The sequence below is a fragment of the Gorilla gorilla genome, chromosome 4 (assembly GCF_029281585.2).
Source record: "Gorilla gorilla gorilla isolate KB3781 chromosome 4, NHGRI_mGorGor1-v2.1_pri, whole genome shotgun sequence".
NCBI classification, from domain to species: Eukaryota; Metazoa; Chordata; class Mammalia; order Primates; family Hominidae; genus Gorilla; species Gorilla gorilla.
This window is the reverse complement of record NC_073228.2, coordinates 92,313,124-92,328,350: the sequence shown is the minus strand read 5'-3', so window position 1 is coordinate 92,328,350 and position 15,227 is coordinate 92,313,124. Positions and strand designations below refer to the sequence as shown.

Here is a 15,227-nt window from a genome sequence, read left to right as displayed (position 1 = left end):
TTTTTGTCTTTTCAAATAAATGAATACATGCTTTTCCATATAACTCTTAGGAGGCGGTCTTTATGTTTCAGTGCTGTTACCACTGTTGAAAGCAAGTTTGAAACTCTTCTTTTGGAATAACTTTCAGGGCTTTTAAGGTTCACAGTCATCTGAAAATTTTAATATAGCAAATTCCTGTCTTTGGGTGTAGATTTAAATATTTTGGAAATAGTCATGTTTTAAAAGGAAAGGAATGCTTATACACTGCTGAGGATGTAAATTACTTCCACTCCTATGGAAAACAGTATGGAGATTCCTCAAAGAACTAAAAATAGAACTACCACTTGACTGAGCAGTTTCATCATTAGGTATCAATCTAAATGAAAGGCAATCATTTTATCAAAAAGAGACCTGCACATATCTGTTATTGAAGCAGTATTCACAGTGGCAAAGTCATGGGGTCAACCTAAGTGGCCATCAGTGGTTGATTGGATAAAGAAAATGTGGTATGTGTACACCATAGAATACCATGCAGCCGTAAAAAAAGAATGAAACTATGTTCTTTGAAGCAACATGGATGAAACTGGAGGCCATTATCCTAAGTGAACTAACTCAGAAACAGAAAATGAAATACCAGATGTTCTTTTATAAGCGGGAGCTGAACAGTGAGTACTCATGGAAATAAAAATGGAAACAGTAGACACTAGGGATTCCAAAAGAGGGGAAGTGGGAAGGAAATGAGGGTTGAAACACTACCTGTTGCATACTATGTTCACTATTTGATTGATGGGTTCACTAGAAGTCCAAACCTCAGCATTGTGCAATACACCCATATAGCAAACCGGCACATGTACGCCCTGAAACTAAAATAAAACATGTAAAAAATTGAGTAGTAGGTACTTAAACTGGATAAAACTCTGACTGAAATGAATTGTGAATATATCCTAATGACGCTTCATGTGTATTTCCAAAGGAAGCATTTCAAATATATTTTGAGATATATCAGCATCATCAAAATGTGTTTGTTTTATAATAAGATGATACCAAAATTTGACATTTGTTTTGTATCTGAAAATTCTCACATGTTGGACTAGGGAAGAATCTCACCTGGTATTTATAATCATTCTTACCAAAGAGCTACATTTTAAAAAGTAAAATTGAAGTTATTATTTTAAGTTTCAAAGATTGTACAGTGCAGTAATATGGTGTAAAAGACATAGAATTCATTATTGGATGGAATAATGTGTATTCCTAAAGTTCTGTTAATTCATTCTTTTTAAACTTAAACTCTAAGTATACTCTGGCTTGAGCAAACCAAGTATTTTAAGTAACAGGTTTGGTTTAGTTTTTTTAGCCTTTCAAAGCAAATTTGAACTAATTGGTTTATTTATGCATTTTGTCTTTGAACCAAGAGTTATGTTCTTTAAATACAAAAGGGTTTGTACTTTATGTAAACCAAGTAATATTTTAATATCCCCAAATTAGACCAGTACAATTCTTTTATTTTGTATGTTATACTTTAGTCAATATAATATGCTTCAAAGCATATATTAAGTTATTTTTATTGTATGTGTTTGCCCTTATAATCTTGGTTTTGTATGATTAGTAGGATTGTGACAATTTATTGGTTCCTGTCTTTCCGACTCCCCCACTTGCTAGCCATTGCACTATAAAATCAGAGCTGTATTCTTCCTCCTACCCCCATTGATTTGTCTGAAATGATAAGCATATAATTTTATCTTAATGTCCATGTGCATTTTTATTATATCAGTATTTCTCCCAGAATCCCAATTGATGTACGTAAAATGACCAATGCATGCAAGCAGAATGGGCTCATTGTCTTATTGTTTCTGATATAAATATCATTGGTAAAATAGTGGCATTTCTTCCTCAGTTATGATTCAGAAGAGATATTCATCCATTAATGGAATTGACAGGTCCAGGAAGCAATAAATAGAATTCATTATGAAATCTATAATTGGAACTTCACTGGATAGACATTATTCTTTCAAATGAAAGATTAAATTCTCAGTATTTTGAAGCCTAAGGTCTCAACATTCTCTAAATTCATATACAGTTTCTGAGCCATCACTTAATCGAAGATGTTCTATCAAGGTATATGGCTTTATTCAACAAAATAAAACCAAGTGATTTTTAAATGCAGATCATCCTGTGCCTTTGCAAAGATTTAGGTGTCTTAAGGAATCAGATTTAAACACACTAGTGATACTAGAGCTTGAACTCAGTGTCTCGAATAGTTGTACCATCTCATCTTTTAACTCCTATCCATCTTATTATGTTCATACCTTGGGTTTAGAGCTGAGCTCATTATGTGCCATGAAGACTCTGACATGGACACCAAGGATGGTCAAAAAGCTAGTGTCTTGCTTGACGATATCTTGGGATTAAAATAAAAGCTAATGTCAACCTTTTCCTTTTTTAAAGTGGTAAACATTTTCACATGTTTTTGTTTTCTTCCTAAGGTGGGGAACAAAAACAGGTAGAGCCTTTTTACATATATGTCTTCTGTTACCATGGGACTCCTTTTTTAGCTATGAACTATTCATGATGGACAGGCCTATTTTTAATGGATCAGAGTGTGTATTTTTCCATCCTATTGTTTTTTGTTTTGTTTTCTTTTGTTTTCCTCCCACCACTCCCTGCATGTGGTTACTGTTCTTTCTCCCGTTTGGGAAAAGACAATTTATTTTCTTAAATAAAGTAGTAGCATAGTTTTGTAGGCAGAATGCTAATCTAAGAATCAGAAAACATCTCATCCCATTTCTGTCTATAGTTTTTTTTTTTTTTTTTGCATCTTTAAAATGAATTTACATTAAATGTGTGGCTATATATATATATATATTTTTTTTTTTTTTTTTTGAGACGGAGTCTCGCTCTGTTGCCCAGGCTGGAGTGCAGTGGCGCGGTCTTGGCTCACTGCAAGCTCCGCCTCCCAGGTTCACGCCGTTATCCTGCCTCAGCCTCCTGAGTTACTGGGACTACAGGCGCCCGCCACCATGACCAGCTAATTTTTCGTATTTTTAGTAGAGACGGGGTTTCACAGTGTTAGCCAGGATGGTCTCGATCTCCTGACCTCGTGATCCACCTGCCTCGGCCTCCCAAAGTGCTGGGATTACAGGCGTGGGCCACCGCGCCTGGCCGGCTATGTATTTCTAAATCTGATAACTGATTTCTCTGTGTTATGAGTAAAACATACAGCTATGTTTGATTTTAGGAATGGTTACAGATCATGTTGGAGGGCATTCGTTTATTGTTATTTGAAAATGACTTCACAAAGAGTGTTTTCTCTGGAATAATTTGGTTTGTACCCATTTAGTTATTTTTCAATAAATACGTGTTGAGTGCCTGTAATGTGCCACAGGCTGTTCCACACACCCTAGCTACAGCAATGAACAAAACAGCAAAATCTCTTCCCTCCAAGAGCTTAGCATCTAGTGGAGAGAATGCAGACAATAAATTAAGATGAGGAGTCTAATATAGGATATCTGGATGTGTATTGTTGTTGAGCTGGTGTCCCTGTTGGGGGCAGGAGGGTCTAGGACTTCCTCTTCTGCTATCTTGCTGACATCATTTTCCGTTTGGAATTACATCTTTAATATGTTAAAAGAAAATAGCTACTAATGTAGGATTCCATGGCTTTTAATAGAAAGACTTTAAAAAGAAAAACTAAGGAGATTTGTGGTCAGGATGAAGGGCAATAATCATAGATGAAGACATGGAAATGGACAAGGAAGACATTATAAATATTTAAACAAATGGACAAAAAACAATTATTGAATGCCTGTGTTATTTTAAAATTCAGTATATTTAAAGTTCACAATAACAATGGAAAAGGAAAGGATAAATGAGGTTAAAATAATATGTTTTTAGCAGTATCATGAAAGTGTGAATGTAATTTGTATTGTAATAAAAGAATAATGTACACTGTAATCTCTAAGATAATCCATAAAAGAATCTATAACAAGTAAATAAAAGAAGGAAATGGAATAATATTTATTTAAAAGATGAAAACAAACCAGATGGGACTGAAATCAGAAGTAGTGGAAATGAATGCAACTATATCAGAAATTAGATTAAACGTAAACGGAAAAGACATAAAATATCAACAAGAAATCTTGCAATTAGAAGCAGTATGGAAACTCCACAAGGTGGCAGTTATGCATTGCAAAGGACACCAGCGAGCTTCCACCTTGGTGGGTTTGGGGAATTCCCGCACTGACTCAGAGTCTCCAAAAGCAGCATCTGCCCCTTTCCGGGCATCAGTCACAGCCCGTCTGCTCCCTCAAGCACCTGATCTTGTACCTACTTATTCTAAAGAAGAAAAGGACTTTCTCCAGGTAGAGGGAGGACAAGTGATGGAGGAAGGATGGATTCGGTTACCAGATGGGAGAGTAGCTGTGCCACAGTTGCTAGGAACTGCAGTTGTACTGGCTGTGCATGAAACCACCCATCTAGGTCAGGAGTCACTTGGAAAGTTGTTAGGCCGGTATGTCTACATCTCGCATTTGTCAGCCCTTGCCAAAACTGACACAGCGGTGTATTACCTGCCGACAGCATAATGCAAGGCAAGGCCCAGCCGTTCCACCCGGCATGCAAGCTTATGGAGCAGCCCCCTTTGAAGATCTCCAGGTAGACTTCACAGAGATGCCAAAGTGTGGAGGTAACAAGTATTTACTAGTTCTTGTGTGTACCTTCTCTGGGTGGGTGGAGGCTTATCCAACACGAACTGAGAAAGCTTGTGAAATAACCCATGTGCTTCTTTGAGATCTTATTCCTAGATTTGGACTGCCCTTATGGATCGGCTCAGATAATGGGCTGGCGTTTGTGGCTGACTTGGTACAGAAGACGGCAAAGGTATTGGGGATCACATGGAAACTGCATGCTGCCTACCGGCCTCAGAGTTCCGGAAAGGTGGAGCGGATGAATCAGACTATCAAAAATAGTTTAGGGAAAGTATGTCAGGAAAAAGGATTAAAATGGATACAGGCTATCCCTATGGTATTATTTAAAATTAGATGTACCCCTTCTAAAAGAACAGGATATTCCCCTTATAAAATACTATATCATAGGCCCCCTCCCATATTGCGGGGACTTCCAGGCACTCCCCAAGAGTTAGGTGAAATTGAGTTACAGCGACAGCTACAGGCTTTAGGAAAAATTACACAATCTCAGCCTGGGTAAATGAGAGATGCCCTGTTAGCTTATTCTCCCGAGTTCACCCTTTCTCCCCAGGTGATTGAGTGTGGATCAAGGACTGGAACGTAGCCTCTTTGTGCCCACAGTGGAAAGGACCCCAGATTGTCGTCCTGACCACTCCCACCACTGTGAAGGTAGAGGGAATCCCAGCCTGGATCCACCACAGCCATGTAAAACCTGCAGCGCCTGAAACCTGGGAGGCAAGACCAAGCCTGGACAACCCTTGCAGAGTGACCCTGAAGAAGACAAGCCCTGCTCCAGTCACACCTGGAAGCTGACTGGTCCACTCATGGCCGAAGCATGAGGAAGTTCATCGTGGAACTCATTTTTTTAAATTTTGGACTTGTACAGTAAGGACTTCAACTGACCTTCCTCAGACTGAGGTAGGGTTAAAAAAAAAAAAAAGTTAAAATAGTCTTTTTGTTTGAAAGGGACTTGTGTGTATAATGCCACCCAGTACAAGGTATGCAGCCCAGGAAGTGACCAGACTGATGTGTGCTATAACCCATTAGAACTACTTAATCCCTGTTGGAAAACAGGAGAGTATGTAACTCTAGGAGTCAATGGAACTGGACTGGCAGGAAGACCTGGGTAGTGTAGATGAGAGTGAGAACTCCCACTAGTGAGTGAGGTTCTCAAAGGGGGGAATGAGGAGAGAAGCCATTTCTCTTACTGTCTCCTGTCTCTGAAGAGGAGGGGGAAGTAAAAGTTGAAAAACAAGAAGAAGGAAGTCAGTGGCAAGACCAGCCGGTGCCACTGATGACCCGGCCTGAGGTTAAAAGATTAACCACCCCCCCCAACTCTAACCACATGTGCTCTCAATCCATCAGACCCTTTCACATGGAACCCCTTAGAGCTGTAAGCCATTAAAAGGGTCAGGAGCTCTGTCTTTGGGGAGCTCAGCTCTTAAGATGCGAGTCTGCTGACGCTCCCAGCTGGATAAAAAACCTATTCCTTCTTTAATCCAGTGTCTGAGGAGTTTTCTCTGCGGCTCGTCCTGCTACAATTCCACTTTCTTCTGCCTGCTTTATTTTATCCTTTATACTTTTTGTATCCTCAGTCCAATCAAGTTGACACTCAATATTAACCATCACAACCACATTCTGGGCCATTCAAATAAAAAATAGATTAAGAAATGTAAAAATACTGAAATTATTTGTAATGTTTTTCTGATCACCATGGAATTAAGCTAGAAATGATCAAAAAGACGGCCAGGCACACTGGCTCATTCTTGCAATCGCAGCACTTTGGGAGGCTGAGACGGGTGGATCATCTGAGGTCAGGAGTTTGAAATCAGCCTGGCCAACATGGTGAAACCCTGTCCCTACTTAAAAAAAAAAAAAATACAAAAATTAGCTGGACATGGTGGTGCACACCTGTAATCCCAGATACTCAGGAGGCTGAGGCAGGAGAATCGCTTGAACCCCTGGGAGGCAGAGGTTGCAGTGAGCTGAGATCATGCCGCTCTACTCCAGCCTGGGCAACAAGACTGAAACCGTGTCTCCAAAAAAAAGTAAAAATACTGAAATCATTTGTAATGTTTTCTGACCACCATGGAATTAAGCTAGAAATGATAAAGAGAACAAAATTTCAACTGCCTTAAGTTTAAGCATTCTATTTCTATACAGTTCATTGTTTAAAGAGCAAATGAAAAGAAACTATGAAGTATTTTGAAACGTAAAGAACATGACATCAAATTTTGATGCTATTTAACCCATTGTAGAACAAAATTTAAAGTTTCCCATTCAAGAAGCTATAAGAGATCATCAAACCTAAGGAAAGTAGAATTAAAGGAATAATTCAGCAAAAAACAATGAAATACTACACAAATGTATAATAGAGAAAATTAATAAAGCTAAAAATGATTGTTCCAAAAGATTAATGAAGTTGATTATATTCTTACCAAAATTGGTTCAAGGAGAAATAAAGTTAAAAACAGTAACCCATATCAATGCCAATTAAAAAACAGTAATCAAAATATGAGATGACTACAGACATTTAAAAAGTAAGAATACAAGCAATGAACACTTGAAAAATTAGTAATTCTTGTTACAGTAGTGTCAAAAAGCAAGTTAGAAGTAGCTTTTTACCAACATGTATAAGACGTGTACACTGAAATCTACAAAATGTTAAGAGAAATTCAAGTAGACATAAGTAAATGATATGTTTCACATGAATGTATTGGAAGACTCAATGTTGTATAAATGTTATATAAATTAACACAAATGTTATATAAATTCAACACAATCCAAATAATAGTTTCACCAAATTCAAATAAAAATTTTCTATCTGATCTTAAATTTATATGGAAATGTGAAGTACTTAGATTGTCCAAAGTATTTTGCAATGGAAAAAGTTAGGATTTGAAGATTTACTATAAAGCGACGTTGTGGTTCTGCCATAAAGACAGACAAATGGATCAATGAAAGAGAGAGCTGAGAAATAGTCTCATACTTACACACTCATTTAATTTTTGACAAAGGTGTCAAAGCAGTACAATGGGGAAAGGAGAGTCATTGCAACAACTGGTGCTAGAATAATTGGATGTCCACATTTTAAAAAAATGAACCTCAATCCCCACCTCATACTGTACACAAGAATCAATTCAAGAGCCAAATGTAAAAGCTACAACATAGTTTGGCAATTAGTGGTGGATATAGATTTCTTAGGACACAAAGTATTAACCATAAAATTGGTTTTTTGTTGTTGTTGTTGTTTGAGACAGAGTCTCACTTTGTTGCCCAGGCTGGAGTGCAGTGGCACAATCTCAGCTCACTGCAACCTCTGCCTCCTGGGTTCAAGCAATTCTCCTGCCTTAGCCTCCTGAGTACAAGCGTGTGGCTAATTTTTTTTTTCAGTAGAGACGTTTCACCATTTTGGCCAGGCCTCGAACTCCTGACCTCAGCTAATCCACCTGCCTTGGCCTCCCAAATTGCTGGGATTACAGGTGTGAGCCACCGCACTTGGCCCCCATAAAATTGTTTTTAATAATAAAAGATTTCATAGAAATTAAAAACTTATGCTCATCAAAAAAAGGAAATAGACATGTTACAACTTGGAATAAAATACTTGCAAAACGAGACAAAAGACTGGAATCAGGATATATAAAGAATTTAAAAAGATTAGGAAATGGGTGAGACATTTGAATAGGCACTTCACAGTTGACCATTAAGCACATGAAAAAGTGTTCAACCTCTAGCAATTCGATTATGATGATCCTTGGTATCGTTTTATGTTTCTTATTACTTGGGTTCATTCAGGTTCTTTGATCATTGGCTTTTTATTTCAGGCCATGTTAAAGGCTGACTAGTTTTTCCTCCTGAGGAAAGAGGAGAAATTTGATTGCAATGCATCGTTGGATTTTACAATTTTCTTGACATCTGTTTCTGCAAAAGAATGTGTTTAAAGGGTGTTATATTCTTAAAAGTGCCTAGGATGGCTACATAAAATGTTTAGTAAAAGCACTGCCTGTATAAAAACATGTAAGACCTTTCAGTTACATACTCAGACATGTGGAGTAAACTTGATACTATTAATAGTTTTCTTTGACTCTTTATAGGTGTCGATTTTGCTTGAGAATATTGAAGGTCTTGACAGAAGTTGTGGATTTCAGTTTTAACAAATGCGTTTTAAGTGGAAGAGCATTTTCCTGGTCTTGTCCCTCCAATTTGAGAATTAGAAGTGCCATGTTTATGATTATTCAGCTGTATTTGTTGCTAACTTGTAAAGCAATACAAACATTTTTTGGTCTGTTTGACTGAATTTGTCCCACAACTCCTTGTTGCTCTGTTCATTTTTTTCCAGGTTTCTTTTTCTTTCTGTGTTTTATTTTGGATAGTTTTTATTGCTATGCTATGTTTTCAATTTGTCTTTTTATTTTTGGCAGCATCCTGTCTGGTACTTAACTAATTCAGTGAAATTTTCAATCTCAGACATTTTAAAAAACCTTTAGAACTAAGTTCAAATTGAGTCTTTAAAAATACGTTTATGCTTTCCTCTACTTTCTTGAACATATAAAATATAGTTATAATAGCAGATTCAATGTTCTTGTCTACTAATTTTATCTTGTGTCTATTGAATGATTTTTCTTTTCATTGTGGGTCATGTTTTCCTGCTTCTTTACATCACTGAAAATCGTTGACTGGATTCCAGACATTATGAGTTTTGCCTGTTGAGTACGAGGTATTTTTTTCCTTAAATAGAGTCATGTACTACATAATAACTTTTTGGTCAACAATGAACTGGGTATATAACAGTGGTCCCATAGGATTATAATGGAGTTGAAAAATTTCTATCACCTAGTGATGTCGTAGCCATCATAACATTGTAGTGCACTGCATTGCTCATGTTTGTGGTGATGCTGGCGTAAACAAACCTGCTGCACTGGCAGTCATATAAAAGCCTAGCACACAATTATACACAGCACATTATACTTAATAACAATAATAAGCTACTATGTTACTGGTTCATGTATTTGTTATACTTTTTATTATTATTTTAGAGTATAGTCCTACTTATTAGAAGAAAAAAGCAGGTCATTTAGAAGGTATTCCAGAAGAAGACATTGTTATCATGGGAGATGACAGTGCCATGCTTGTTACTGCCCCTGAAGACCTTCCAGTGGTATAAGATCTGTAGAGGGTAAGACAGGGATATTGAGGATTCTGATGCTGTGCAGGCCTAGGCTAATGCAGGTGTGTCTTGTTTTCTAACAAAAAGTTTAAAAAATAAAAATAAAAAGCTTTGAAAATAGTAAAAAGCATATAGAATAAGCATATAAAGGAAGTAAATATTTTTGTACAGCTCTGTGTATTTGTGTTTTAAGCTAAGCTATTACAAGAACCCAAAATTGAAAAATAAAAAGTTTATAAAGTAAAAAGTGACAGTAAGCTAAGTTTAATTAATTATTGAAGAAAGACAATATCTTTGTAAATTTAGTGTAGCCTATGTATACAGTGTTTGTAAGTCCACAGTAGTGTACAGTAATGTCCTAGGCCTTCACTTTCCTTCATCACTCACTGATTTATCCAAAGAAACTTCCAGTCCTACAAGTTCCATTTATGGTAAGTACCCTAGACAGGTATACTATTTTTAATCTTTTATACTGTATTTTTACTATACTTTTTCTGTTTAGCTATGGTGAGATACACAAATACTTAAAATTGTGTCACAATTGCCTGCAGTATTCAGGACAGTAACAAACTGCACAGGTTTGTAGCCTAGGAACAATAGGCTATACCATATAACATAGATGTGTAGTAGGCTGCACCATCTTGGTTTGTGTAAGTCCACCCTATGATGTTTGCACAATGATTAAATTGCCTAATGACACATTTCTCAAAACCTATCTCCATCGTTAACCAGTGCATAATTGTATTCTTGAGCTTTGTGCTGGGAACCAACTAAGTCAATAGGAAACCAAGGAGGCAGTTTTGATTCTTTTGAGGCTTGTATTTAAGGTGAGATTAGACTTTAATTTCATGCTAATTTTTACCCATACTGAGGCAATACCCTTTTGAATACTCTACCAATGCCCCATATATTAAAAGGTTTTCCTACTTTGGCTAATGGGAACAGGAATTACACTATTCCTATCCATGTATGAATCCAGAGGATTATTCTGCCTGTCCTTTTTGGTGATTCTTTCCCCAACACTTAGAAATTTCCTCAAATGCATGCATTGGTCAGAACTTGGCTGAAGATGTGAGGGAACCTTCAACCTCTATAGATAGAGCTTCCTCACCCCGCACCCTTCCTTTCTGGTACTCTTTTCTGTCCATTGTAGTTCCCTTAGTCTTACCAGATTCTCAACTCAGGAAGACCACTGGGCTTTGTTTAGTTTTTCCCCTGTGCTGTGACTGGACAATCAAGTCAGTAAGCTGGAACAATCAAGGTTTCAAGTAGAATTTCTTTAGTTATTTAGTTTTGTAAAATAGAGGAGTGAATCTGCTCCCTATTAATTTCACCTTAATTGGAAGAGGAAGTCCCCACCTTCTGATTTTAATTTCTTCTTAGAGAATTTTTATTCCCCCAGTAATATTCCTTTCAGAGACAGGCTTCCATTCACATACAATTTTAAAAGATGTGTAACTCAACATTATTAGTCATCAGGGATATGCTAATTAAAATCAAAATGAAATACCACTATACCAAATGTAGACAAGGATATGATGCAACTGGAGCTCTGATACTTTGTGGTACAACTACTATGAAAATGACACGGCTACTTTACAAAAAAGTTGTAATAGTTTCTTATAAAACTAAATTTATACCTATCCTGTGACCCAGCAATTTTACATTTATGTGTTTACTCAAGAGAAAAACACATCTACAAAAAGGTCAAGAATGTTCATAGCAGCGTTATTCAAAGTAGTCCCAGACTAAAAAAAGCCCAGGTGTCTATCAGTAGTAGAATATATACACACACTGGTATAAATATACAATGGAATAATAGCAGTGAAAAAAGTACAAACTGATGATTTATGCAAAACCTGGATGAATCTTTAGTATGCTGAAATAAGTCTTATAAAATAGTGCATACTGTAAATTCAATTTATATAAATTTCTAGAATAAACTAATGTACGGTGGAAAATATCAGAAGAATGGTTGACTTTCAGGAAGGGTAGAGGTAGGGATTGACTGGGAAGAGGCATAAGGAAACTTTCTGGAATGAGAATGTTTTATATCTTGTAGGATTTGGGTTAAATTGGTATATGCCTCTGTCAAAATTCAATGGATGTCCACTTAAAATTTGTGCATTTCATCTAATGTAAATTTTGCCCAAAAAGGAAAAAACTATGAGGAAAAAAACTAAACATATTGAACTCAAATAATATGCAAAGAATATTTAGGGGGAACTATATCTGTAATTTACTTAAAAAGTCCCACCGAAATAAGATAAATTGCTAGAACTATGAGTGATGAGTTGATAGATACATTTTAAAACATAAAATATGTAGCATCCAAGTGAAGCATACATGTGTGTTCATTGTAAAATTCAACCTTCCAAGAATATTACTTGAAATATTATAATGAAATTTTGAAAACTGAAGAGTATATAGGTTGAGCATCCTAAGTTTGATAATATGAGATCTGAAATGCTCCAAAATCCAAAACTTTTTGAGTGCCCACATGATGCTCAAAGGAGGTACTAATTGGAGCATTTTGGATTTCAGACTTTTGGATTTGGAATGCTTAACTGGTAAGTATAATGCAAAAATATTCCAAAACCAGAAAAAACCCAAAATCTGAAACACTTCTGGTTGCAAGCATTTTGGATAAGAGATAATCTATATTATGAACAGCCTTACATCAATAAATTTGACAAATGAAGCGAAACATTTATTGGAAAAGGCAATTACCAAAGCAGCAAAAGAAGAAATAGAAAAATCTTATATTAAGTAAAGGAAATCCATATTTAAAAATTTCTGTACAAAGAAAATTCACAGCCCAGATGGTTTTATCTGCAAATTTTGCCCAAATTTTTGGCAAACTCTTCCAGAGTGAATGGTTCCTTACTCTTTTTATAAGGCAAGGTAATATTAACTGCAGAATCTGACAGGCATATTACAAGAAAGGAACAAATTAAAAACCAATCTCTGTCATAATTATAGATGTAAATACCCTTAGTAAAAATATTAGCTAATCCAATTTAGTGATATATGCATCAAACCAAGTGAGATTTAATCCAGGTTCACTTTACATCTAAAAGCCAGTTAACATAATTTATCAGATTGAGAGGAAAAAATGCAAACAGCTAAACTAAATCTTATGATTCAGGAAAAGCATTTGACAAAATGTAATAGCCATTCACAATAAAGCTTTTCAGAAAATTAGGATGAGAGAGAAGCACCCTTAATTGGAAGAAGATTATCTACTAAAAACCAACAGCAAACATTAATCATGAAGCATGTTATTGAAGACTTTTCTCTTGTGCTCAGAAATGAGACAAGGATTCCTACTATGACCATTTCCATTTAGTCTTGTACTGGAGGTCCTAGGCAGTAAAGTAATGCAAGATCAAAACAAACAAACATTAAGATTAGAAGGGTCAAAACTGTCATTATTCACTATTCAATATGATTGTGTATGTGTACCTAAAATATGTATTTAAAATTCCTCATCAAAATATAAAAACTAAACTGTATTTGCAAGGTTGCTGTACACAGGTCAATATTTAAAAAATTAGTTGTGTTTTCACATACCAGCAACTGACTGAAAACAATATTTTTAAATGTTGCCATTGACCGTAACATCAAAAGCCCCCAAATACATAAGACTAAATCTAATAAAAGATGTGCCAAGACCTCCTCACTGAAAAATTACAAAACATTTTTGTAAGTGAAGAATTTCTAAATAAATGGAGAGATATATAAAGTATTATTGCACAGATGTCAATCCCTCAAATCTACAATTTCAGTACAGTCTCAATAAAAAGCCCAGCAGCTATCTTTGTGGAAACTAGTAAGTTGATTTAAAAATTCATATGGAGTACAAAAAAACAAGATTCGTTGATGCAATTTTGAAAAAGAAGAACCCAGAGAAAATGATACATTCTAAAGTTCTTCTAATAAAGTGGATATGCTATTGCTAAGTGGTTTTAGAAAAATATGACCAATAAAACAGATCAGAAATTCCAGGAACTGACCCATACATACACAAACACCTACTTTAATTTTCTTTAAACTTTCAATTTTTGTGGCACATAGTAGGTGTATACATGAGATATTTTGATACAGGCATGCAATGCATAATCACATCAGAGTAAATGGGGTACCCATCACCTCAAGCATTTATCCTTTGTTACAAGTCATACTGCAAATAAGTACAAGAAGTGATCTTTTCATTTAATGATGATGAATCAGTTGCATATCTATACAGAATAAAAGTGTATGTTGACCCTTTTCTCAGACCATACAAAAAATTACAGACAGATTGCAGGTTTAACCTACATATGATTTTTGACTAGGCAAAACTGGGAAAACTGGACCAAAAAAAAACCTGCTAATAAAGAAAATTGGTTAAATGGACTATATTAAAATTTTAAAAACTCTGTTCACAAGAGAAAAATACCATCAGGAGGGTAAAATAAGACCTTATAATGAGATTTTAAAAAACTTTCCAAAACACCTCATACCCAGAATCTACAAAGTATACTTACAATCAATTATATTTATATATTTTTAAAAGACACCAAAAAAAAAGAAAATGGATGTCACAAATGAGGATATCCGAGTGGTCAATAACATGAAAACATGCATGACTTCATTAATCATCAGGAAAATTAAAGTACAGTGTGGTACTACTATACATCTAACAAAAGGGCTAAGTTTGAAAAGGTGGAAAATATCTTCAACCTCATTCTTGTTGGTAAAATAAGAAACAAAAGATGGAAAATAACAAGCATTGGCAGGAATGTGAAGAACTTTCACAGCGTAAATGAGGATTTAAATTGCTGTACATTCTAAGCAATTGCTATATATTGCTATGTATCCTAATTGCTATACATGTTAAACTGAAATACTTAATCATTTTCTTCTAAGGCTGATCATGTTTCCTTGTGACAATTTCACTGGTAAGTATTTACCCCCCAAATTCCATACATGTTATTAAATGACATGTACTACACCATAGATAATAGCACTTTAGTCCCAAATGGGGAAATATTAAAATGTCCTTCAACATTAGAATGAATAGATAAATTGTGGTACATTCACAATGAGTGACATCAAAATAGATAAATCCTGGTAGAGTCACAATGAAATACACAATATCCATCAAAATGGATAAATTGTGGTAGAGTCACAATGAAATAGTAGATGTAGTGTATAGCAATGGGAAGAAATAGTCTATATGCAACAATGTAGATGAATCTCACAAACATTGATACTAAGAAAACATGCAACAAAAGACACTTTGCAATTCCATTTATGCAAAGTACTAAAACACAAAACAAACATGCTGTTGGAAATCTGGGTGGTGTAATGATTGCAAAGTAGCTTGAAGGGGGCTTCTGAGGTGCTGGAACTAT

At 35.5% G+C, this 15,227-nt stretch overlaps 1 protein-coding gene across 1 annotated transcript in view; it reads left to right on the top strand.

The window, feature by feature from the left end:
* The window catches only part of TMEM161B (transmembrane protein 161B), an 82,700-nt gene extending 73,467 nt beyond the window's left edge, over positions 1-9,233 (top strand). The window contains exons 13-15 of the mRNA XM_055387481.2: positions 4,555-4,660; positions 4,766-4,854; positions 5,283-9,233. Of these exons, the coding sequence (XP_055243456.2) occupies positions 4,555-4,660; positions 4,766-4,854; positions 5,283-5,474 (387 nt within the window). The 3' untranslated portion in view covers positions 5,475-9,233. The remainder of the gene's footprint in view (positions 1-4,554; positions 4,661-4,765; positions 4,855-5,282) is intronic.
* The last annotated feature ends 5,994 nt before the right edge of the window (positions 9,234-15,227 follow it).